The 26,665-nt window shown below is 48.0% G+C and overlaps 2 protein-coding genes across 10 annotated transcripts in view; one reads left to right on the top strand and one right to left on the bottom strand.

The window, feature by feature from the left end:
• The window catches only part of CSTPP1 (centriolar satellite-associated tubulin polyglutamylase complex regulator 1), a 112,865-nt gene extending 99,515 nt beyond the window's left edge, over positions 1–13,350 (top strand). The window contains exon 9 of the mRNA XM_075105463.1: positions 13,332–13,350. Coding sequence (XP_074961564.1) covers positions 13,332–13,335 — 4 coding nt within the window. The 3' untranslated portion in view covers positions 13,336–13,350. The remainder of the gene's footprint in view (positions 1–13,331) is intronic.
• Positions 293–23,064, bottom strand: PACSIN3 (protein kinase C and casein kinase substrate in neurons 3). Of its 9 annotated transcripts, none has more exons than XM_075105425.1 (11): positions 22,903–23,064; positions 9,363–9,439; positions 7,779–7,879; positions 7,195–7,351; positions 6,142–6,377; positions 5,599–5,754; positions 4,874–5,049; positions 3,954–4,074; positions 3,355–3,488; positions 2,192–2,352; positions 293–610 (listed from the first exon to the last, which is right to left on the bottom strand). In XM_075105425.1, the coding sequence occupies exons 3-11, from the start codon at positions 7,830–7,832 to the stop codon at positions 495–497; spliced, it is 1,311 nt and encodes a 436-aa protein (XP_074961526.1). In that variant the 5' UTR covers positions 7,833–7,879; positions 9,363–9,439; positions 22,903–23,064; the 3' UTR covers positions 293–494. The 9 variants fall into 9 exon arrangements, with proteins under 9 accessions (XP_074961526.1, XP_074961533.1, XP_074961532.1 ...); XM_075105432.1 differs by having other exon boundaries at positions 7,195–7,273; XM_075105431.1 differs by having other exon boundaries at positions 2,192–2,349; positions 22,903–23,059.
• Positions 23,065–26,665: the final 3,601 nt, after the last annotated feature.

The raw sequence follows: 26,665 nt of genomic DNA, 5'->3' as shown, positions 1-26,665 counted from the left end.
CCAAAAGATGTGGGAGAGTAAGTAGATTTCTGTTAGTCAGCTTAATTGAGCCAAAAAGGGGAAGCAATACTAGAAGTTCCCTATTGCCCTGCACATCCAAAGTTCCTTGAAGAGGAAGCTTGGGGGCAGGGTAGGCCCCACCACCCTAGGGATGCATGTGCACTGAAGCCAAGGAAGTCTCCTTTCTCTGTTCTGAAGAGTTGCATGTGTCCACTTATCTCCCTTCACCGAGTGCAAGTCAAGAGGATCCATTCCCTTCTGCACTCCTATGCTCCTATCACAGTCAGAGAAATATTTACTCATCCTTGTTTATTTATTAGAAAATCCCTACAGGTCTAGGCATTTAAAATGAAGCAGTAGTTACATGGAATACATGCCCTCAAAGTCCAGAAGTTTCTGGATATACTGCAAAGGTGGACTGGGGCCAGCAGTGACCCCGTGACCTCTGCAGGAAATGCTGGTATGGCTGTGAGATGCTAGCAGGGCAGTAGCAATCATGATCCAACTTTCTCAACATAGTTAGCAGGATAGAGTCCAACTTGGCCAGTGAGAAGTTGGCCCTTGCACCAGCCCTGCTCATCTTCCTCACTAATCTTCATTAGTTCTTCACCTAAAAGCACAAACAGTCATTAGGAAGCATGGTATTTTTCCCCACCTCAGAAGAGCTGATTAAAAAAAAAAAAAAGCAAGACCTAGTGGTCTGAATCACCGCACTTTTCTCCCCCTATCATGTTCGGTATAATACTGCACAGTTTAATCAAAGCCAGAGTTACTGACCTCTTCAGTATCAGAACCATCCCTTAGACCAAAGGACTTAAGAGACAGACATTAGAAATATTTTTGCCCTATATTCTGCCTGCTTTCCTCCCCCCAAAGGAACGTGCTTCCAAGCCAGAGAGATCAGAAGGATCTCAGAGATTTCTTTCTCAGTAGCTCCTCCGTAGCAGGTAGGAAGGAAGTGTAAGAGGCTGCTAAGCTCAGGCTGTTAGGACCCAAAATGACTATTCCATGCTGTAGTGTCTCGTTTGGCCAGCAAGGCATGGAATCAACTCATTCCTCAGGCTATGACCAGGAAAGGCTTTTAACCTTCCCACACCTACTTTGGGAAAGGGCAGAAAGGTCCCCTTCTCCACCAGTAGAAGGTCATACTTCTGCCAGAGGGGGAGGTCTGACTGCATCAACAGGCACATCCCACACTGGCAGAGGCTCAAAAAGTCATCTGCTGTTAGGCTTAAGCCCTACTGGTACATGCTGCTCAGAGCAGATTCAAAAGGGGGATGACTGAAGCTAACCAGCCATGCCTCATTACACCTGCTGGGTGGAGAAAAGAGAGCAGAGTCCAGTTCTAGAGGGCCCATTTTGTAAAATATTTTAAGGCAACAAGTTAGTGTTAGGACATTTACTAGTATGTTAACACTGCAGCGTAGATATTGGCCTCAGGCACAAGCCCCTGCTACCAAAGGACTTCAGTGCCTTTTTAAAATGGGTGTATTTTGGAGAGGTATAGCACAGAGATACCATGTAAGACTCAAAACAAGCAAGATTAGAGACACTCTCAAGATCCAGATGTCCTCTTGGAGTTGGAGAAGGTGGCAGATACAAACTAAATTTAACTGAAGGAAGAAAAGGGGAAGGGTCTGCTTGCTCCAGCATTCTCTCTCACTCAGTCCTCTGTTGCAAGCCAGGATCTCCACTCTCAGGATACACATTCTGAGCAATAGCTCAAACCATAGCTGTTTATTGCCAGTCAAACTCTGCCTTCGGTAGTATGTGTCAGTCAGCTGAGCTTTCTCCCAAAACACTTATCTTCTGGTTACTTCAAAGGACAGTCCAGACCACCTATATAATTTTTATATCAATAGCACAAGGGAGAACCATTCAATAAAGTCTCAAGATACAATAAATGCCTTAAGGAGGCAGGAAGGATCTGTTTTACCACTTGGGGTCTGGTCTCCCTACACAGTGACTAAGGCCCAGGCAGTATCTTTTTCTGTGGCCTCACTGTCTCTTAGTCTAGAAGAGCTTGGCCTGACCAGTGTATCATCCACCTCAGAGAAGCTGGCAGTGGGTCAGGCCAGAGGAAGAAGAATCAGTTTTCAAGGGAACATCCAGTTCTTAAAAAGTGTTTCAATCATTCAGTCAGCCTGAGTGAAGACAGCAAAAGGTTAGTAAGAGATTAGTACTTCTGTACCTGCTTTAAAGCTCAGCTCATCAGCCTCCTGTCCTGTGTAATCATACAGCGCTCGTACCCGTACACCTGGTACCTTTATGTCCTCCTCATGCCCGTTGGCATCCAGGCACTTCTTGGGAGTGTCCTCATCTGACCACTCCGAGATATCTTCCTTCCCTCTGCTTTGTATGTGGAAGGAGAGAGGGGACAAGGCGGTTGTTAGATGACTCATCTCTCACCCACCTCCTCCTGAAACATACACCACCTAGACTCCCCCGAGACTGCTGCACCATCGAATGAGGCACAAGAGGCCCAAGAGCCAAGTGAGGGTGAACAGGGAAGAGAAATCCCAGGAGATACTAGATTTGGTTAAAAGCATCCGAGTGTTAGAGCCCTGGGGGCCAGGAGGGTAACTCATTCTCAAAGTATTTTCACGCATACACTCTCTTCATGACCTCATCCCACTCTAGCAGACCCTCTCACAACAAGGAAGGCTGGTCCTAACTGGAGAGCCCAGCTGTGTCCAGAGCTATTCCAGCCAAGAATACGACAGATGGGAAAAGCCACATCTCCCATCCCAAAGAAACATGTCTGGAATGCCATTTTCCAAGTCAGGAACAGGAGCAGAGGGGAAGAGCAGCAGAGGACAGGCACCTGGAACCCAAAAAGCCTTGAAGAGGCTACATGCCATACTAACTTCACATGGGTGGGTGCCCTCAGGCTGTCATAGAAGAGGCTGTTCTGCTCCTCTTGACAGGAAAGCCTGTAGATTGGCAAGGGAAGCAGCTCTACCCAGACATGTCAGGCAGTACTCAGCACCATGCCAGAGGGGGAATAAAATCTGTTTAGGAAACAGTACAGCTAACTGGCAAGGCTGCCCGTGCCCATCCCTCCTCACCCTGTCTGGGAGTAAGAGGAATTGGGGAAATGCATGCCAGAATCTCACACAGCATTAGTCTGGCATTATTAGACTGATCTTTTCAAGGAAGGCACCTTGTGAGGCAGTACACACTAGACAAAAAAGAAAAGGAGTAGGAGAAAAAGGCAGCTACCCCAAACCCTCTTTTCTACCCTGTCTTTTCTTAAGTTGAGGAAGGGACCACTCCTATCAAGCCAACTTGCTCACGACCCTGGGCAGGTCCATACTTTTCCTAACCTGACATATCCCAGACTCCAGCCCTTACCTTTGCCTTGTCTGCAAAGGGGTCTGTGAGACAACACCATCCCCAGTTGGCAAAATGCTGGTCAGCGTGACATCGTCATCCATTTTACCACTCTTCTTCTTGGTGATCGGCCGCTGCGTTTCGAGGGACCATTCCTGTTCGGGGGAAAAGCAATAACACCATCAAACCACTCAGATACAAACGCTCTCTACATTTTTTTCTGACCAATACAGAAGGAGAGAACACCAGGTCGTACTTCAGTTGTGACTGGGCCGGTCAGCCAGATGGCCTTGCTGGCATAGCAGGCTCACTCCTGCTGCATACCAAAGTACAACAAGAAGGGCTGCGAGAAAATTATAACAGGAACTTGGTCCCAAGGCCCTGACCACCAACTCCTGTTCTTTGACCTCACAGCTGGAGCATTTGCAGTTTGGCAGAGCTGCATGTGCCCCTTTCGGCAAAGACCTTGCAACACAATGAGAATTTCAGAAGACTTTAATATCATGGGCCTACTGAGCAAAGCCATGGTCTTTCCAACGTGAGACTAGCAATCCACCAATTTCAGTAAAGCAGCCAAGTGTTTGGAAATAGTAACAATACACTCTAGAATGTTACATCACCTCAAACTGAGGCCAATTCATCGCCATGCCTGGTCCATGAGTGTTGCGCCACCACTTCAGGTCCTCCTGGTTATCCGCAGCCATGATGACTTGGTAGAGATCTCGATACAACGCATGAAAGCTATGACCAGGAAGACACAGAACCATCAGTAACCAAGTCCCTCAGCAGTTTCCCAAAAGCCAAGTAGGAAGAGCACAACCTCACGCACAATTACATAGCATTCGAAGTCCCACGGGATTAGGGATGCTAAAGCAACACCTGTTCAGCCCTAGGAAAAACAGAGCCACCCTTACAGAAGGGTCAACCTGGCAAATGGGACAGGCTTGTTTGGTGTAGCAGTGGCTAATGTCTGCCAACTCTCAGCGCAGTTCATCAAGAGAGCATTGAAAAAGCCTGGCACATTCTTGCACATGGACAGGGAAGCGGCTCAGATTTATTGCTTCCACCTTCAAGTATAGGAGCCCAGAAGATAGGCTGCACCTATTTCCCCTGTGTAGTCCCTACTTAAGGGCAGCTTTGGACTTATGGTTATCATTACCTCACAAAAGGTCTCCCCACTCAGGGCAGAAAGGGTGCAATAGCTATAGATACAATGAGGTAGAGCAGCATTCCTCAGACTGGGATTACATATAGCAACATGGAGGCATTTCATAGAATTGAAACACACCCACAGGACAGTGCTGGGCAGTAGTGGAAGACGAAGGGTTCAGAGGCAGAAAGAATCGTCTCTGGGAGCCTGGCACTATCTGAGATCAGAGACACCAGCACTGGTCAGCCTGAAGGGACCAAATGCCAGTTCTCAGACACACTTGGAAGGGGAAGGAGCGAGACTTGCCTGATGCAAGCAGGCAGCTCCCTTTCAGACACCAGAATTGGCACCCCAGGCTGGCAGACTGCCCTCCCGTGTCAGGGCTGATACCTGTCACTGGTGGAGAGGTTGAGATGCTGGTGCAGATTCAGGAACATCTCCTTAAAGAAGCACAATCGCTTGAGCTCTGCTTCCTGACAACCCTCAAACACTTGCTCCATGTCCTCCATGTAGCGGGGATTGTAGCGGTTCAGCTCTTCCAGCATCTTCTCATATTGATCCTTGCACTATATCAACCCAGGAGGACAGCAGTGAGATGTGTGGCCTTGATGTCAAGCCAGTGACACTTCCCCTGCTCTGGCTTGGGACTGACAAGTTTTCCCCCCCACCCCTGCTGCTGAACAAATACACCACAGAAGGAAGCAGCAATCCCACAGCTGGTACCCCATACATTGCTCTCTTAATATTCTTGCAAGTTCCTTGTTCTTCCTTGCCACCCTCTTCCATAGAGGGCCTTCCGCACTTTCACTCTTGAGGGCAGGCAAACCAGCCACTTTTGGTAGCCAATCCCAGCTCTGCAGCTCCCACCCCCTGCATCAAATTCTCTACTTTTTTAAAATTTACTTACAAATTAGATCTTACCCAACACCAAAGATAGAGCAACCTTAGCCTTAGTTACTGAAGTCTCAGTCTAACTTGCTAAAACCTCTGACAATGGGATCTCCCACCTCCTTACAGGCTTCAGCAGGAGCCATTTCACTGAGTGACATTACAACCAGTGCTTTTGCCTCGAGAGGAGTACCCTTGTGACCCACATCCATACAACACACACTCACCTTCTCAGCCTCCTGAGTACACTTCTCTACACGCTCCTGCAACTTGCGCAGCTGTTCCTGAGAGATAGATGAGTCTGCCTTGGCATGGTTCTCCCTTGTATGGGCTGTTTTCTCCTCCTTCCGGGCTGCATGATAGTTTTTCTTCGAAGTCTCCACCTATAGGAGGAGAACACAGAAAAAGCCATGATCCTGACCACACTGATCCTCCATTACTCAGAGAGGGCATGGTAACATTTGTTACAGTCAGCAGCAATGGTTTCAGGACAACCTAATAGGAACGCCAGTTTGGCATTTAGTAAACCATGCTCCAAGGGGAAGAGGTACCTTCAAATGATCCCTTTTTCAGTGCTTACCTGCTGTGCAGGAATACAGAGCCTGTTATCAGCATCTTCCCACATGGGAAGGAAACCACAAAACCACCAAGACATCCCTCCCTCTCTGGCATTCTCTGCTACTCTGGCTAAACCCAATTTGTTTGCCCCATGGCTCTCAAAACCAGCTCAACTTCCCTTATCTCTCCCTCCCCATTCACACTTTGCTCACATCTTTCATCTTCTTCACCCAGGGTTTCTGGGCCTTGCGGAAACCATCCTCTGCCTCCTTTGTCTCCTTGAAGCCTCCAATCATCTGCTTATGGTAGGCCTCCTTCTGCCAGGCCTTGATCTTATCAGAGTCTTCACCAGCCAGGTGGTTCCGGACAGCTAAGTGAATTTCACTCAGTTTGTCTGCAGCTGTCAGGAAGGCATGCCAGGCCTTCTCCAGAGTACCATACTGTGGACCTGCAGGAACAAGCACCAGAGGGGCTCTTACACCACAGGAGGGAACACAGATTCTTTTCCTCCTATGCCCATCTATCAGTATGGAGTCACCTCCTTAACTCTCCCCCATCACACAAGTCAGCATTGACTGGTCTCCACCCAGTCCCAACAAGCAGCATCTAGACTGGCTGTTACAGCTGGCCAAGATGGGCATTTCTTTTGCCCATTTCTTTATTAAATTTTCAAATTTATATTCATTTTATTGCATTTCTTTAGCCTTAGCTGTCCCAGATGGCGCCTGCTAGGAGAAGGTTTCTGTACAAAATTCTCTTAACAGATCTCGCCTGAGCTTCAGGACAGAGAGCAATGCAAGCTCATGACTGAGGTTAAAGCTTCTGCTTTGCAGACCAGTAGGTCCTTTGGGGCATCTGTCCCACTGTTTCCCATTGCCTTTTGGGGATGCTATCAGTTTGAGCCCGCTGCCACTAAATCACAGCATTAGTAGTCATTCTGACTGGAGGAAAAGGAGCCTCAGCCAAGCCATCCTTAAAAGGGGAGATCTGCAGCTTGATTTAAGACTTGGACCACCCAAAGACCTGCTAAACTGAACAAATAGATACTTTTTTTGGTAACCAAACACCTGACAATGCAGAGAACACCTCTCCAAGTGAATCAGAGGACTGGCTACACAAGAAGAGACACACCCAGAAAGTCACCCCCCTCGTGGAGAAGGGCAGCCTGACCCCCACGGAAACAGCATCACCTCAGTAAGAGAGAGCACTCGAGGAAGAGAGTGAAATGATTGTATCCTGTTCCCAGTCCAACCCGCCAACTTTACCTTTCTCCACATTGGTCCTCCACTTACGGGACCACTCTGTTAGCTGCTGGGCATAGTTCTTCTCTATCTTGGCTCGCTCCTGGAAGCAGGAGATTAAGTCATTGCAGAGCCGGTACCCATCATCCACACGCTTCACTGTCCGTCTGTAGTTTCCAGCCTGAAATTTCATACATCGTCATCATTTATACTGTACTGACTTCTATGTTCCTTCAGCACAGACCACAGCAGGTCTGTCATTGTGTGGGGAGGGAGCACAGGCCCATCTGAAGCCAGCAGCTGGGCTCAGACCTTCCTCTGGCACTCTCTCAGGCAGGCACAGCAGTGGAAGGAAAAAGCCGAGATGCTTTGCTTACCTCTCACAGCTCAGATCAGTCTCAGCTGAACAAGGAACATCTGTGGAGGAAAGGGTCACCTCTTCCCAGCAGTAACACACAGCATGTTACTGAACCTCCCCACCAGTGCCTCCCTTCCACTCCCCAAGAGCACCACGTCACCCAGGAACCTGAAACTCAATGCCATCATTCCACAGGTGGGAGGTAAGAAGACATTCCTACCTCCCACACACTCTGATTATCCCTCCTTACCTCCCAGAAACTGCCCCCAGGAGCTTCCCCACCAGCATCATCTTCTGATGACATCACCCCCGTTTTCTTGCAGCAGAGAATTTTTGCAGATTTCAGTTAAGCTGAGAAGAGAGAAAAGTGATTTCTAACATAGCAGTGGCCAAGGCTTTGCAGAAAGCAGAGTTTTCCATGACTCTTGGAGCTAGAACCACCCAACTTACTGCCCTGTAGGCAAGTACTAGCATGACTGCACCTCCAGCAGCAGATGGCTAGATCCCACAGAGATGCCCAGGACTGACCATGCCTCCTCCCTCCCTGCAGACAGAAGGCCTCCTTGGCAGGCCTGCAGCACGTGTGGAAAGGATGTCATAGAAGACAATCTCGCCAAACCTCAGCTGTACAGATATTGGAGATGTTAGTGAATCCAACACCCTTCAGCAGCACCAGACATCTCTGTAGAGATTCCTTTCTTAACAAAGGCCTTCAAGAGGGTAAAAAATGCTACAGAAACTGAGGTAGCTAAAGCTGTTTGAAATCTGCCTTGAAAGACTTAAATAAGTCTTCTGTCAGAGATGGCTCCAGCTTCCTGGTATGACTCAGGATTACAACAACTGACTGGAGAAAACAAGGCTGAGCAGTCAGCAGGCAGGCATGTCTTGAATGGGGAGGAACCCTATAAGCTGCCCACCAGCTGAGCTGGGCTTGAGCAGAAGTACAGGAACACACTGGGGCTTACCCAGCCAAATGGCACTGCAGCACACACCCTGTTACCCAGCGGCGCTGCTTTCCTAGCAGCATCCTTGTAGGGCTGGTGTTTTCATTACCCTCAACTCTCTCACTACATTAGGCTCAAAATCTAGGCTAGAAGGTAAAAGGTGCATATCATCCTCTGTTGTGTCAGAACTTTTGCCTGTTCCCCTGTGCTAGTCTGTGCTGCCAGTTTGCTCCTGACATGGTGTGATACTATGAATTCCTTGGGGAGAGAGTCAGGGTTGCTGTTCTGCAGGAATGAGGGAGGGAGTAATGGAAAAAGGCCCGAGCCCAGTCATTCACATGCAAACCCACTCTGTTCTAGGCAAGCCTGGGTTAATGCAGCATAGATGCCCTTTGCTGCCACTTCTCCTCTTACACATTCCTATTTATAAAAAGCTTCCCTCACACCCGAGAGAGATATCTGTTCATTCTGCCAGCCCACAGAGCACACAGCAGAGATGAAGTTCAGGTCAAGAGTCCACATCTCCTGCAAATCATTCTCAGTGGCACAAGCCACACCGTGAAGCACCCCAGCACAGACTGCAGGAACTTCCTACATTTCTGCTGGAAACAGTTCATCTGTTTGCCCAGTCTCATCCCATGGAGAGTGTCAGGAGTACATTAATGCTGTTGTTCTGGGTTTCTCCAGAAGGCTGAAAGTGCTGAATTCCAGTCACAGAAGCAAGTTGTTAAATGGGACATAGTGCGTAGACCTTGAAACCTGAAGAATACCTCCACCCATGCCACCAGCTGTCCCTGTCCTCCCTCCCTACTATTTGTCAGTGCACTACAAAGCTATATTATGTGCCTCCAGGGCATGCAACTCTACTCTTGTCCCCAGTAACTGCATACCTGAAAGCGAGATGCCGCAGGGGAGCAGCGGGCAGCTGGCAAGAACGTCCCGAGCCCTTCAAACTCCACGAAAAAGACTGGAGGAGACAGAGATGGGCACAGTTAGACACTGCTGCTCCTTTGAGGGGATACTGATCTGTTCTGATGTATCACAATCCTAGGGGTGTCCCCCTTCTGCCAGCTACTAGGAGGGGCACCCTCTGATACAGCAGCTGCAGGCACTACGCCTCCTGAGATGTCACATTCCAGCACATAGGAGAGATGCCAAATCCTTGTGTCACAAGATCTAGCCCCAGAGAGAGTTAAAATAGAAACACTGGGGCGGCATGACAGCACTAGCACTGTGTGGGAAAGGTAGCACCCCAACAGCTGAGCAAAGGGTACAGCTCAAGGCTAGAAAGGTGCAAGAGAAGCACGCTCCCCAGGCCTGGTCCCCTCTCACTGTACAGTGTTGGGTTAGCAAACCCCGCCACCTCCATGCACTGCTGCCCGCAATTTTACACATAGCTGGAGTTGGGAGAAGAGAAGGACATACACGTACACTTTCTCCAGTCCCTTTTTACTAAGGGTGGAAAGGACTTGTATACAAGACGAAGGACTCGATAAGTCTCCATTTATAAAACAAAACCCAAACACAGGAATGTATATTCTTGTTTAGAGGCCTGGCTCCTTTTAGCAGCAGGGCACCTAACACTGCCCTGGTAGGGTGGGGCTCTCTACCAGCAGAGCTTTTTTGACTCTTAGTTCTGTAAGCTGTCCCCATCACATTCTCAGAAATACTTCATTCTGCATTATCGTATAGGTAACCATCATTAATTTTCTACAGAGGACTGGGAAGTAAAAGGCCTGCAGAGGCTAAGGAAACTGAGGGCAAAAAGAGGAATGTGAGGTGAATAAAAATGCACTTCCCTGAAGTTTTACTTCAGGGTCAAAAGTCTGTTTATTTAAAAGACAGGCAAGCAAAAAAACCCTCCTGCTCAGCCATGAATATCCATTCAGCTGAGGCTGGAAGGTTAAGGCAACTGGGAGTTAATACAGCTGAGAGCAGAAACTGCAAAACCCAGGAGGGAGTGGGATTTTTAGCCAGACATTAAAACAGTTTTGGAGAAGTAAAAGGTAAGAAAAGAGGAGGAAGGAAAGAAAAGCAGACTAGGTTACTGGAAATGGACCAGGGACCTTTGGTGAGGAAGGGGTGGGAAGGAAGAACTGGGATACTTCTACAAGATCCAGGTCACTGGTTAAAAAGTTACTGCTCATCATAAACCTTCCAAGACTTCCCAGTGGTCCCCAGCAAAACCAGACTACACATTCCTGAAACTGCTAAGATTAAAAAACTTCATTAATAGTTATGTAAATTTATACTTAAATCTGCCCCAGACCGTTTGTTTCCTTCCCCTAAAAAGACACAGATCATTTAAATATGACACAAAGGTTGTATCACTTTTTCCATCCCACACCCCCATCCCCACTTTATCAGGAAGCAATGAATCACAAACGTGCCTTCCATCTCTGGTTTCCGATTCAAGCTGACTACGCAGTGCTAGAATTCGGGGGTAAATGTGGAAAGCTGTTGCATGTCGGAGTGTGCTTGTTCATTTGAGGGACAGTCAGGCAAAAAAAACCCCAAAAACCTACCCCAAATCCATTCTTTTGGCAGTTCCCACATTAGAATTTGGGCCATACCTACTTATTTTCTCAGGAGTTACAAACCCAAATAACTGGATTTGCTACCACTAAGATCAACAGGCTCTGAAACATAATAGTAGCTGTGCTGGATCAGACTAAGGGTTCTTATAGCCCCATAGCCCCTGAGGACAGCAGCCAAAAGCAGGTGCCTTCCCTTGCTTTGAGAGCAGAGCGAGCATACATGAACACGGAACAGTTTCAGTTGGAAGGGACACTTAGAGGCCATCTAGTCCCACCCCCCTGCAGTGAGCAGGGACATCTCCAACTACCTCAGGTTGCTCAGAGCCCCGTCCAGCCTGAACTGGAATGTTTCCAGGGATGGGGCCTCCACCACCTCTCTGGGCAACCTGATCCAGTGCTTCACCACCCTCATTGTAAAAAATTTCTTCCTCATATCTAGTCTGAATCTCCCTTCTTTTAGTTAAAGCCATTACCCTTTGTCCTACTGCAACAGGCCCTGATAAAGTGGACTTGTAAGAAAGATGAGGACAAACTTAAGTACTGAAAGGCTGCAATAAGGTCTCCCCAGAGCCTTCTCTTCCCCAGGCTGAACAACCCAACTCTCTCAGCCTGCCTTTGTAGGAGAGGTGCTCCAGCCCTTGGATCATTTTTGTGGCCTCCTCTGGACTTGCTCCAACAGCTCCATGTCCTTCCTGTGCCGAGGGCTCCAGAGCTGGATGCAGCACTGCAGGTGGGGGTCTCACCGGAGCAGAGGGGCAGAATCACCTCCCTTGACCTGCTGGCCATGCTGCTGGGGATGCCGCCCAGGATACAGTTGGTTTTCTGGGCCGTGAGCACACATTGCCAACTCAAGTCCAGGTTTTCACCCACTAGTACCCTCAAGTCGTTCTCCACAGGGCTGCTCTCCATCCCTTCATTCCCTAGCCTGTATCGATAGCAGGGGTTGCCCCAACCCAGGTGCATGACCCTGTACTTGGCCTTGTTGAACCTCATGAGGTTCTCACAGGCCCACCTCACCAGCCTGTCCAGGTCCCTCTGGAGGGCATCCTGGCCCTCAGGTGTATCAGCCACACCACTGAGCTCAGTGTCATCTGCAGACTTGCTGAGTGTGCTCTCGATACCACTGTTTGTGTCATTGATGAAGATATTAAATAGTACTGATCCCAGTATGGACCCCCAAGGGACACTACTCGCACCAATCTCCACCCAACATTGAGCCATTGACCACTACCTTCTGGATGTGACCATCCAACCAATTCCTTATCCACTGAACAGTCTACCCATCAAATCCATCTCTCTCCAATTTAGAGACAAGAATGTTGTGGGGGACCATATCAAAGGCCTTATAGAAGTCCAGATAAATGGATGCCTCCCTGCAGGCTCTCGAAGCCTCTAACCATTTGGTGACAGGAACTTCCTGAGCTGGATGTGGCACCTTTTAATTTAGTAACACTCAATCGCTTTCTCCTCCATTAGTTTCTCCAATCTGCTTTTGGATCTGCATGGGTTTTCAGCATCCACAATATCACGTGGCAAAGTATCCCACGGCTTAAGGCTACACTGTAGTCATCAGCACAGCAGCTAGGTGGGAGAATACAATAAAGTAGTATATTTCTACCGGGTAATCTTCATGATCTGAGTAGCAGCCAGTTGAGTACATATTTCCATAGCAGTTATATAGGCTTTATAGAGTCCAGAAAAATCTAGCTTGGTAGAAGCAAAGAGGTCAAAGAACAAGGAGGACCCTTTCCTGCCAGGCTTTTTCTGGATTTTACATACTCCATGAGCCCATGTCAGTCAGCAGATCAAATTGGATCTGCATGCAGACATAGGGAAAGTACTTAGTACTGCACACAGGGGCTGAAGAACAGCTGCTGCTGTCACCCTGAGCCCCAGAAGAGCAAACAGATTGCCACTCCACCCCTTCATGCCTCATTATTCCCAAAACACCGCATGTGTTGTGAGCCACCAAGAGCCTGAGACCAAGAGAAACCAGAGTTTGCCAGGAAAAGCAAATATATGAGTTATACTTGCAAAAGCCCAGAGGTTGTTTCACAGCAAAGTAGAGATGATAGGGCTAGCTTGTGGACAGCCTGATATAGCAAGAGCCACCACATAAGTCATGAGGGCTGGCAGAGCCTGTACAATATGAGCAACATCGCTGGACTTATATTGGGTCAGCTAGAGCTGTATGTGGTGCTAACCCACATATAAGACTCTTTCTGATGCTACTGCCACCTCTGCTAAGAGGAGGCTACCTAGCAAATCATATCTGCAGGGCAAAGGAATGTTTATCCCTGCCTTCCCACCTTCCTCTTTCAGCTAACACAGTAAAGAGCTACTTGAGATCTCACTGCAGCTCCCGCCAGACAAGATGTCTGAAGGAGGGAGAGAGCAACCACATCTCTATTCACCTCACACCTCCATAGGATTATGGACGAGAGCATCAGACACCACTACAACAAGCAACGTCAGGCAGACAAACTGAACCATGTAAACGAGATTTCTGCAGAGCTACAGCCCTTTCTGCTAGTAGTGTTAAAAAAAGGTACTCCCCTCCTTCCCCCAAATACCTGCTCTCACTTATGACCGACATAGTTATTAGGCCACACCTGCTATCAACTCCCTATTAAGTTATCAAAAAATTGCTCTTGGTTTTTAGCTGCAGAAATGTGGAATGGCTCATGACTGCCTCACTGGTACTGAGCTCCACTCAGGGAAATGCCAGAGGGCTTGTCATGACAGAGCTTTAACCATGTTGTTAATCTCACCCCCACTCCAGTCAATCACACATCAGACCACAGATGCCTCCCCGCAGCTCAAGGCATCAGACTAAACCTTCCCTCTCAAAACATGTGAATCTGGCAAGACACTACACAGTATGCCTTATTGTTTCATGTTTTTACAACATGAGTACAATAGGCTCTTGATCCACAAATAGAACTTCTAGACCCAGTATTGATAATGACTCTTCTCTACTTCAGAAACCTTTCCTTAACATAGGTAAGCCACAGGGATCCTCCTCCCTCTACCCCACACTGCAATACTTTGAGCCTCCAAAAGCCCAGTGCATCACTACTGTGCATTGCTCAACTGCCTCCTGAGACTCCTCGTGAGCAATTGTTTTCTGAAGTTTGCCAAGAACAATGCTCAAAGGGCTGGTGCATGCAGCCCTGCAGGAATTCATCCACAGAAACAGTGCTTGTACACTGTGCCAGACAAGACCTTCTGCCCAACTCCTCTCCCCTTGCCCAGCACAGACACATGAGGGAGCAAGTTATGTTTATCTAGTAATAGTAACTGGGGCTTTACGTAAGGCACATTTTCATTATGGACCAATTTCTGCATAGGTGCTAGAGTCAAGCTAAGCAAGAGGTTTAATCAGGAATGGGCTGCTACTAACTTATTTCCACCTCCAAACAACAACTAATACCACAAGGCAAGAACATGAGATTTCTGGCACCAATTTGATTCCCAAAGAGTCACTTCTCCAGTACAGCAGGCAGTGGTGAAGGTATTGTTTTCGCTCCAGGGCACTTCTGGTGTAGGTTGCAGACCAACATTTCAATCTGGACAATCCAGATACACAGAAGGATGACAGCCCCCCTCCCCTTACAGAATGACAGATGTGAAAACCCTTCTTTTTTTTTTCCTGTTAACTTGCTGTCAGAATGGAACTAGAGAGCTGGAGCCAGGAGGTTCCACATGACTCCAGCAGTGGATTGCTGCTGGTACAGCAGTGCTAGGAAGGTCCCGGATGGAGAGAATGAAGTGGGGCATGGGACAGGCTGTCCTTTCCAGCCTCACCATCTCTGGAGGTGCAAATGCACCTGCTCTGAACACACCTGCACATGCACATGCTCTGAACCAGTGACTGTAATGGTGCCCAGTAACATGCTCTCCACTGCCCTTATATAGGACAACTGATATTTACAAGTGTACTCACCTTTCTGAAGGGGGGCCAGTTCTTCTCTACAGCTATAGAGGATGCCAAGGAACAAGAAGATCCTCCAAAACCTCCCTTAGAGATATTTATCTTACTGCTGTAGTCACACCCTTGGTAGAGTCACCTGACTGGGAAGGGGACTAAGAGCCAGTGTTTCCCAGCCACTCCCTAAGGACTGAAGCCTGCCAAGGCCACCTAATGCAGTTTCAAGAAAGACTTCAGCTGATCTCTCCAGCCAGGGAGAGATCAGAGAGACATCAGGCAGAACAGTAACTACACAAACAAAGGTCACTTCAGCTACATGCAAGCCTGTAACAGAAGCCTGTCTCCCAGACAATGATTCTCTAGAGATCATGTGGCTGTCCACTAGCAAATTTCTCCATGACTATTCCAAAGTACTAAAATACAGATCCTGCCCCATTTAAGAGGCTGACCTCCTGAGTCTACCTGCTGCTTTATTACTCTCTTATTTCAGGCCACAGCTTCTTTATATTGGCCTTCTCCACATTTGGACAAGGCTAATGTACTGAAGACAGACATAGCCCCATGTGTTACCTCAAGTTTTCAAAGTGTTCATTCAGAATTAAATACTTTCCACATCTATTAGCTATTCCCTGTCAGGTTCTCAGAGGCCAAGGCTACAGGACAGGCTTCTACCAACCCACTGCTGCTGATCTAAAGGTCAGGATTTCTGACTGACATAGCTTTACCAGGCAGAAATTGTTTCACCAGAAAAGGAAAAATACTGCTTTCTTTTCCAATATGATGTAGGAAACCTTCATTATCACAGGAACACAGGTCTATCCTGGTTAACACAACAATACATGACAATGTTAATGAAGGAATGTATTGGGCTATCAAGGGCTGTGTTAGATTTTCCCCAGTTGTTCTTCCTATGAAAAGAAATTATTATATACTCAAATATCCACAGAATTAAAGGATGGAGGAAATCAGTGCTGGACCACGGGGTACCCTACTCTAACAGGGCAACAGGCCATGTTCATTTCGTATGTTCAAGACAGTTGCTGGAATAATCTTGATGTTTTATGTACTTTGCAGGCAGCTACAAATAGGAGCAAAGGATAGCTTAGAGACACACATCTAAGCTACTAGGAACAGCACTACACTAGCCTACTTTCTTAGCCTTGTGAATAGCATAGCTCCTGTTCCACACATTGGTCAGCATGCCCACTTCCCAATTCCCACTCTCTCTGGGTTACCCCCCAATCTCAGGGCAAGGTTTTAACCCATGCAGATATTAAGAACCTGTAATCTCTACTGTCCTACTCCCTAAGCCACTTCAATTGCTTGCTTCCAAGCTGGGTACTTCGTACCCCACTGCATCAGTCTCTCTAAGCAAACACCAAACTTGCCAGCAAGTACATGCAGTCAGCACTTCCCTTTTAATCAGAAGGGACCCCAAAAAAACTGGAAGCTATTTCTTCGTAAACCATTGATAAATAGGTGTTTAAAGCTGGAGCCGAAGCCATTATACCCACCTCAACAATCTCAGTCTGCACTGCAGTTTTTCCAGGATTTAGCTCCATTTCACCTGGCCACGGTTTTTTCTGCACTCAGTGACTGGCAAGGCAAGATCAGTACTCCATCCTGTAACGCAGTTGCCTCTAACTTAGTAAAGGCAACTCATTACAATAGTAAGCTGAGCCAGTCCACCCACTTCCAGCCAGGCTTTGAGTAGTTTGTTTTGTTCAGCTCTTTATGTGAGCAGCAGTGATCCAAACAGAGCAAAACACCCCAGCCTCATCCAAACCTGAGCAAAGAAGGGAGAAACAGAGGGTGGAGATAGGGGGTGCTTCCTGTGGTGGTGAGAGGGGAGAAAAGAAAATAAAACCCAAGAACTCCTCTAAGGTCCTGTCAATGGAATATTCTCCTCCTATGATTACGTCACCTTGCAAACTGCAGAGCATGGATCAAGTTTACTTGAATGCATTAAGTAGTAATAAGGAAGCATATTGCAATCAATGCAATCAAACAACCTTTAGAGGAGCCACAAGCCAGTTAGCTCTGTTCTAATACTGAGCTTCTGGAGGTTTCTTGCTTCACTAGACTGCACAGTAGTCAGATGTCTCCAATCAGCCTTCTTTGCTCCTTCCTCCCATTTGGAAGTCACAGTGTTTTTTTAACCCAGCTGTAGTTCTGCAGCTCCTGGCTTGCCTTTACCAATACTTGTCTTTTCCATTAGGTGTCTTCTGAGGAAGGGGGATTGGAAGATCGTGTTGACAAGTATTCTGTCATTCAGACCAAGTGTGTGGCAATCGTATGGCCAATGAGTTCGAAGTACTGCACTTTATCTCTGCTTGCATCAATCATGGAATCATAGGATCATTAAGGTTGGAAAAGACCTGCAGGATCATCAAGTCCAGCCACCAACCCAATGCCACCATGCCCTGAAGTGCCACATCTACATGTTTTTGAACATCTCCAGGGATGGTGACTCCACCATCTCCCTGGGCAGCCTGATCCAATGCCTGACCACTCTTTCAGTGAAGAAATTCTTTCCTAATATCCAATCTAAACCTCCTCTGATGCAGCTTGAGGCCATTTCCTCTTGTCCTATCGCTAGTGACTTGGGAGAAGAGACCAACACCCACCTCGCTACAACCTCCTTTCAGGTAGTTGCAGAGAGCGATAACATCTCCCCCCAGCCTCCTCCTCTCCAGGCTAAACACCCCCAGCTCCCTTAGCCTCTCCTTATCAGACTTGCCCTCTAGACCCTTCACCAGGCTTTGTTGCCCTTATCTGGACATGCTCCAGCACCTCAATGTCCTACTTATACTGAGGGGCCAGTTTTTGTTTTTACTTGGGAAAACTGATTTACTAAAACCATTATGTGAATACTTTCCTTCCAAATATTCACATAATGCAGACAAGAACCTGAAAGATTACCATCATCAAGGCATTTCTGAAGTTCATCCAGTTCTCTGCACAGTTCCGAGTCCCAAAAAGGCTGTAGAAGCGAGTACAACCAACTTTTTGAAGCGAGAGCTGAATAAGGTAAAATTGCATGCTAGGACATCTCTTACGGTAAAGAAGAACGAGGTGTAGCACCACACCCATTGCTTCTGTTCCAACACTGTGGTCAGTCCCTCCACTTTGACAACAAGGCTCTTTGCTTTCCTTTTGTCACTAGAGCTAGATTTACTCAATTGCTTCCTCACAGGAAAACCTAAACAACATAAAGAACAACTGCAACTGTAAGGCAGACTTCATCGTGCAAACCGCCAGGACTATAGGCCAGCTTTTACACAGACTCATTTCACACAATCTTTTATGGGACCAGGTGTGTAAAAAGAAAGCAGTTTGCTCTGTGGACTGGAGAGGACTTTCAGTAACTTAGATTCCCTTCATAGCATTCCTGGTTGAAGAAGACTTTGACAGATTCAATCACTTTATAGGTACGCCATTCCTGAAGATAATCATATGCCTTTCTGACCTGTTTCCCAGAGACACACTCAGATAACAAGGATGAAGTAGGGCAGCCATTAGGAACTGGCCTGCACAGTGGATATTCATACTTCATGCACTCTTCCTGAAGTTTGTTATCCTGTATGTCATGGAGCAACTTTTATCTGCTTTCATACTATCTGCACAGAATCTGCTTTTTGGTACCAGTAGTGCCTCTTCCAATAGACTTTTCAATCTCAAACTGAAGAACAGGACTATTAATATAAAGTACTTAATATCTCAAGCATTATCAACAAGACTCCAGGAGAACGCAAGCAAATGGGACGGTCAGCCCAAAAGGCGCACATTACAGAATAAATTTTAACTGTTCAACATCACTGGAATGTCATTTGTTTTCCCAGCCCATTGCCCAAAGCAACGATCTCTGTTTCTGATCCTCAGGACTCAACCTGACATGTTAAGGAAAGAACACTGGGAGGCTTTTTAAAAACAGAAAGCACAAACAGAGCAATCCAGCGGGCTTTGTTTCCCCGGCTTCCTGAGCTGTGGGGCGGCAGCTGCTTCAAACCCCTGCTTTTTTCCCTTGCATTGGGTTAGGAGCCTGCTGAAATCAACAGCGGGCGTTCACACAGGTTTCCACAGGTCAGCAGTCCTAGCACAAGGAAGAGCTGGCTGAAAACACCAAGAAGCAAAAATAAATATCCAGAATCATACAAGAAGTGAAATATGCTGCATCTTCTCCCAGTCCTCCATGAAAGCTTCTAGCCCTTGTCAAAGACAGGCAGCAAGCCTACTTCAGAGCTCTATGCAGCAGCACTGCAGCTGAAGGCTCAGCACACACAGGAGTGGGAGAGGTTTGCCTCGGCAGCAGGGCTACTGAGGGAGAGGAGGAAGTTACTGCCAACAGATAGATAATCGCCTATAGGTGACTGAAAGGGCTGACTGTGTCCCCAGCAGCCCAGGAGGTAAGTACCATACATTCCTGCAAACAGAAGAGACACATCTTGGGCAAGCTCATAGCACAGACAGGACTGAGAAGGCTGAAGACCTGCTAACACTGTTAGTTGTGGGTTGCCCACAGCAATTCTAACTCATCTAGCCTGGAAAAACTGACAGGTCACAATAAACAGAATTGTACCACAGTCACCTACTAAGAGAATATAAAATCCTACACAAGTCTAATGCCTCTGGATCCAGGCTCCCAGTAGCATGGAGCTCTCTCACATGCCTCTTCAACAAACTACAATGTCCAGTGACAACCACGAGATTTAACACACAAACTCTGACTATCACAAGTCTGAAAAGGCTCTTTCCCATCGTGCCATTCGCAGTGATGAGAAACCACTGAAGGCTGAAATACAATTATGATGCTGTTCACACATATTGCCTTATAGCAGCGCCCAACTTCAGCCCCCATTTCAGCTTGAAGGAACATGAAACTATTGTACCAGTCACTGAAACAAAGCTGGATGATTACTGTAGAGGACACACCAGGCTCTCTGCACTGATGTTACACTTTATGCTGCTGGAAAAACTTGTGCCGAGACAGAGTGCATTTGGATGTTAAATTATAGTGGACACCATGCTGCAAGGTAGCGGTAAAAAGCTACGTCTTGAACAGCTTCTTAACTGCTCCAAGGACACGAAGTTCTTTTGTTATTCTTCAGAAAGCAAAAACCCAAGTTCTTCATGAAAACTTCCAGATAGAGTAGTCACAGTTTTCTGTCCCACCCACTAAGGCCTTAGACTAGATATTAACGCTTCTTTTTTTTTAAACCTATCTGACACAGTTCCCTGCCATACAGTACCCTCTACAATCATCATGCTGAGTAACTAGTGATAAAATAGAAAGTCTGTTTTAAAACAAGATAGAGAGTCCCTCAAAGGGCTTAAACAGCACTCCTATTGTTTAGGCATTTCCCCATGAACTCTCAAGAGCAGCCCATATTCACACATCACTGATCAGCTGATGGCAAAAATAGAGGCAATTTTTTAATGCTCTCTGATCAAGAGCATAGCTTTTTCCGCTCAGGCTACAGGCAGACACTTTTAGTTTTTGAGGTCCCCGGTTCAATTCCTGGCTGCCAGCCATGACACAGACCAAATAGTTCAAACAACAACTGAATAATCTTCAGCCCTCAAGATGGCCAGAATAAAGAATATACAGTATTTGCCATGCTCAGTGATATCATATGAGTTCCTAACAGAAGCTCATGTTGCCCTGGTGCAGTAACTAATGTGTCCTCACATTTTTGCATCTCCTAAGAAAAGCAGTCACATGCAAATATACCTGACTGTATTGTTGAATTAGAAAAACCAAAAACCAACAAACCCAACAAACTACATATCTCTGTGTGTGTGTATATATATATACACATGCACACATTTATTTCTTTTTTTGAAACTCATGTTCATCCAGGGAAAGCCCAGAAGATTCAGGCTAGCTCTTTTATAATCCACAATAACTTAAAATGACTAAAAGCACGAGTCACTGTCCTGTGAAGAAATGAATTTGAGTCCATCAGATTTTTCAAGCTTTTATGACTTGGTTACGCACACAGTCTGCCAAGGACCCGTGGCATTTTGGCACAGTCCAGTCACACACAATCCTTATTCACACACTGATGTTTGATATTGGAGTTCCAGGTTGGCAGTTGTTCTCAGGCCTATGCATAGCTGACACACTGAAGTTACCACTTTTCACAGCCTGAGAAGAAGACAGTCTTCACTTGAACAAGTGCAGGCAAGCCAGAGAAGCTCAAACTCACAGGTCAGAAGGAAAGAAAAAAAAAAAGCCAATAAAGCAGTATAGTACAGCAGGCACAGAATAGGGAAGGCAGCAAGCAGCTGATCCAGCTCACACATTCATCCTATTCCAAGCTGCAACTCAAAGGACAATCTAGTAAATATTTTAGGGAACTTCTAGTGAAATACCATTAACAACACAAAACACTGTCAAAGCAGAACAGGCTGTCTCACCCAGAGCACATTGTGCACTTCACAGAAAGGTGAATCCTTGGCTGAAAGAATGTGCCTAGTTATGCAACACAAGGGGAGAAGCTCCCCTTCGACTCCACCCAGAGACGAGCTCACACCTGGAGCGAGGAGTATCTGGACCCTGTCATTTTAGCCCACGCACTACAGTTGTGCATTCTGCTCCCATTACACACCAAGAATGACTTGAGTCGTTGTAAGGCTTAGTGACTTCTTGGTGGCATTTGAATTCCAGGGTGGAGTGGGAGGCTCTGCTAAGGTTCTGCATTGCAATCAATCACCACTGTATCAGAAATTCCTTTGTACGAATTAGACCAGTGGCAGATTTGAAGGGGAGAGGCACCCATCTCCCATTTCAGGGGGCAGGGAACACCAATCTCGTTACAGAGTGAGGGGAAAGGCCAGACCTAGGGCCAAAAGCAAGTGTCCGGAGGTGGTCTGTTAACATCCCCCTCACTACCAAGCTCCAAGCCTTCTGCAAGCCTGAAGAACTGAAGCAAGAAAAGAACACATAGTTGGCACAGAAAGCAGTGAAACTGGTTAATGTGTTTGGGCCACACTAGCTTCACTTATCAATAGCTTCACAGAGATCCCGGCTCCCCCCTCCTGCACGCAGTGACAAATCACAGACTGTCTTCTCGAGCCCTGGATGTCCAGGCACGCTAATACCCTCCACGTTTATCAGCTTTTCCCTGCCTCGGGCCAGAGAGGACGCGGTAACCCCAGCAGCCTGCCCGGGGCCAGGCAACACCGCCGCAGCAGCAGCCCTCGGCCTGCCCTGCACCCCGCTCTCCCCTCCCTGATACCAGGACACCCAGAAGGAAGGATGGGGACGAGCAGCTGTCCCGTTTGCCCCACTCCGCCCCTCAGGAGCCCGGCTCACGGACCGGCAACATGGAGCCCCCCAGAGTCACGGGGCGCCGCGCCCCGAGCCCGGCCCCCAGCGAGGCCCCTTCCCCCGGGGGTCCTGGCGAGCCGCTTCACCCCTCTGCACTACAGGGCTGCCAGCGCCCGCGGCTCCGGTTTCAGAGCGTGAAGCCGCTCAACAGGGACCCGGCACAAAGGGGCCCCTGTCCCCGGAGCGGAGGCGCGGCTCCGGAGGGAGGGAAGGAGCGCCTCCGCAGCCCCCAGCGCCCGAGCGACGGGGCACCCGGTGAAAGTCAGGCTAGCGGCTGGGCCGCAAGGGACCAGAGAGCTTCCCTCAGCCTCCTGTCAACAGCCTACCGGGGACCGCGAACCCGCCGCCCCTCCCGTCCCCGCCGCTGCCCCGCGCCTACCAGGGTCTCCTCTCCTCACCGAGCCGCGGCGGTCCCCTCCTGCCCACAGGCCAGCGTCCGACTGGGCACCGCCTCCCCCACCCGCCCCCTTTCCATGAGGAAACTTCCCTGGCAGCCGCCAACCCTTCCCGAGCCGCGGCCGCCCGCCGAGCCACGCTGCACGGGGAACAGGTCCCAGAGGCGTCCCGGCGGACGAGCGTGGCGCGGGTCGGCTCGGGCCCGGACGAGCGGAGCGGTCAACCCCACTTACTTGGCGGTCTGCTTAGCACGGCTCGGCGGGGCGCGCAGCGGGCAGCAGTCACCTGGCCTGCGAGGGAGAGCCGGGCCCTCCCCCTATTTCAGCCGCGGGAGAGGGGGGCTCCCGCCCCGCCTCCAGCAGCTCCCGGCGGGGCGGGCCCGCCCCGGGCACTCCGGTGGTGGCGAGGCAGCTCCGGCCAGTGCCCGCCCCTCTCCGCCGGGCTCTCGATCCAATTAACGGGCCGCCGCCGCCGAGCGGCCTCTGTCCCGGCAGGTGGGGCTGGGGGGGCGCCGCCGCCTCCCGCCGCCGTTCCCCGGCTGCGGGGCCGGCCCTGAGGCGACGGACGGCGGGCTGCCCTCTCCCGCGTCGCCCCGTTATGGGGGCGCGAGGCAGCCTGCGAGGAGCTGCCCGCCGGCGCGGCCCCAGCCCGAGGAGCTGGGCTTTTCTCTGTTGTTACCCACTGGATTTGGGGTTTTAGTTAGTTTTTAGTTATTTTGCGTGCCGTACCGGCTAGCTGACCCGCAGGGCCCGGAGCCAGCCGGGGGCGCTGGAGCAGACGGGACAGCAGGTTCCCCAAACAAGTTGGGGAGCTGTGCCCTTGCTTCTGAGTGTGGCATGGGTCACTCTCCCTGGGGCTGGAGAGCAGCTTCACCTCGGCTCAGCTTGGCATCCTTCTTTCTCTTTCAGCCTGATCCCCCTAACTCTGTTCGGTCGTGCTCCTTTTCTTCTGAAAACCTTTATCTGAATAATCTAAACCTCATCTTTAAGCCCTCAGAGTCTTTCAGTTGAAACCAGCTTTTTCTAAATGCCAGGGAGCTTGCCTGCCAGCGTTTCCATCTCTAATGCCAGGCCCTGGATGCGATTCCCTGTGACGCTGGGGCAGGACTTGCAGGAGAAGCACTTGGAGACCTTGCCAGCCTGTCTCCTCTTGGCTGGTTTCAAGTGACTTGGGACACAACTCCAAGGACCAGCTGTGCGTTTGCAGTGATGTTTATTCAATTGGTGGAGAAAGGAAAGACTGAGAGCCTTGCGGGAGGAAGAGAGGAAAGCGCATGCTGTAAATCTGTGCTCCCACTTCTCTGGAGCAGTACTGGGATATTTTCTCTACAACTGCCCCAGGTTCCATAGGAGCCAGAAAAATAACTGTACTGAAGTCCTTCCTGTACGATGAATTGCTGTGTTGGAAAGTGGACGTTAGAAACATTCTGCTTAATTTGCTTTGGGGCCAATCATCTGTTCACTGTTACCTGCACGGGGTCCTTGGAAGGTGGACAGGTCACTGGGTGTGGCGTGACCATGAGCATCCTTTCAAAAAGTGATCCAAGATGTTTGTCTTAGACTCAAAGTTAATTGTAGTTGAGAGTATAAGCATCAGCTTTGTGTTTTACTAAAACAAAACCAAACCCAACTTTTTAGTATAGATACTCTCCAATTAAATTCTGAGATTTTCATTCCATTATCTATTTTATGTACATTAATGAAGTACAGAAAAGGCAAACATCTGTCATACTTTTAATATGCTATATCCAGCATTGGCCTATGGTATGTTTTCATGCTGGTTTTGATACTGATATCCCACATGCTGAGCGTCTAAGATGGATTCTCACCATTTGGGACCTGGCTGCCCCCAGTACTGACTACAAGGTGAGGTGCTACACAGTATGGCTGCTGCCACCTGTTCCTCCATGGCTGGAACGGCTTAGAGAAAATGGGGTCCTCAGGTAAACGAGGTCATTACAATTGTGGTATTTTTGTTCATTTTCCTGGTGCAGGGCAGCTTAGTAATGGTCATGGGATAGAAGGTCAGATAGCATGATATTTACTCTTTTATCTCTTTAGGATTATGTATTTTTTCCTGCATCTTAGTGGAATATAGGTTTGTTTTCGTATGCATGCCAAGCTCTATTTGCGGTGATGCTACTCTTTACATCAGCAGTCAGACTAAAGTAGCCAAAAATATTCATACTTTGGAAAAAGATCCTGGCGGCAAGGAGGCAGAATACCTAACGGTATTATAAATACCATGAAGTTGATGGTCTTAGTCACAATATAGCTTTAGCAGACCCAGTGACAAGACAGCTTTATTCTGCGGTACAGAACCACGTCCTGTAACTAAGGCAGAGCCTCAACTTCAACTGTCTGTACGTCAGACAGAAGGCGTCATAAAAATAAGCCTAATATCCTGCCCGCACATAATCATACTTCTCTGACTGTTGCATATTGTAGTTCAAAGAGTGTGAGACTGTAAATACATATAAGAATATTGTTTCAACTTACTCTTTCTCTGGCTTGCTCAGTGTGCCGCATAGACACTGAGCTGTGACAGCCCTGGCCAGTGGCATTTCTTCTGCACATGATTTGCGTACTCTGTGCTATTCTTGTCCTTAGTGAATAATAATTACAAAAATATCTGGTGATTCTCTAGAGAGAAAGCAAACCTGGTGTTAGTAACTGATAAAATTACTTCATTTAGTGTATTGTATTTAGCACCTGTATTTAGCAGTGGTGCAGCCTTACCTTGAGCACTGTGTGCAATTCTGGGTCCCACAATTTAAGAAGGATGTGAAGGTCCTTGAATGTGTCCAGAGGAGGGCAACAAAGCTGGTGATGGGGCTGGAAGGCATGTCCCGTGACGAGCAGCTGAGGACTCTGGGTTTGTCTCGTTTGGAGAAAAGGGTGACCTCATTGCTCTCTGCAGCTTCCTGAGGAGGGGACGTGGAGAGGGAGGTGCTGATCTCTTTTCCCTGGGATCCAGGGACAAGGACGCCTGGGAATGGTTCAAATCTGCATCAGGTGAGGTTTAGACTGGATGTTAGGAATCATTCCTTTACCAAGAGGGTGGTCAAACCCTGGAACAGGCTTCCAGCAGAAGCGGTTGATGCCCCAAGCCTGTCAGTGTTGAAGAGGCATTTGGATAATGCCCTTAATAACATGCTTTAAATTTTGGTCAGCCCTGAAGTGGTCAGGCAGTTGGACTACATGGTTGTTGTAGGTCCCTTCCAACAGAAAGACTATTCCATTCCATTCAAATCCATTCTAAAAAATGCTAACCATGACAGCTCCAAGAGGGAAACGCGTAGGCTACTGCAAGTGTGCTCTGCCCAGGGACACTACTGCTGGGAGACAAGTGGAGTGGGGACAGGAAGTGCACATCTTTGCTGGAGATTATTTGGATAACAGCATCAGAGTTTTCTTTGGGATTGATACATACAACATTGAAATCAATACAAGGCTTTCAGTATACTTTAAGAAGGTTGGTATCTGGGGCCCTTTTTTCAGCTACAAATTTTGAAATGTTCCCCTTTTAAAGCATATGAAAACCGAAAGATATTAAGAAGCATGTAACTTAATTGATGTTTTGTTGGTGGTTCTTGATGAACTCCAAAGATTCTGTCTCCAATGATGACGACTTCTGCAGACCTACAGATGATACTGTTGATCGCTGTCAAGATGAGAAGGATCTTTTCTAGAGTACTTTCCCTTCCTGGAAATCAAGCCTTCGAGGCTTCAGAAGGAAGAAGGGAAGTGCTACATTCAGTTATTCCTCTTGCTATTTTTTACTAATGGGTACGGTTCTAAAAAGACCATTGTGTATTACAGAAGTGCTTGACAAGCCTTTAAGATTTGCTGATTGGGTTGACATATATGTTCAAAACCAGATTGTGTTATCTGTCAGTGGTTATGATTTTTTGTGCATGTCATTCTGATACTCGTTCTTAGGATGGCAGCAACCAATACAATGTTGTTACAGTTCAGGAAGAAAACACACAGTCTG

Source organism: Phalacrocorax aristotelis, chromosome 10, assembly GCF_949628215.1.
Source record: "Phalacrocorax aristotelis chromosome 10, bGulAri2.1, whole genome shotgun sequence".
In the NCBI taxonomy this organism is placed as follows: domain Eukaryota; kingdom Metazoa; phylum Chordata; class Aves; order Suliformes; family Phalacrocoracidae; genus Phalacrocorax; species Phalacrocorax aristotelis.
The sequence above is the reverse complement of the archived record's forward strand: the minus strand, read 5'-3'. Positions and strand labels throughout refer to the sequence as shown.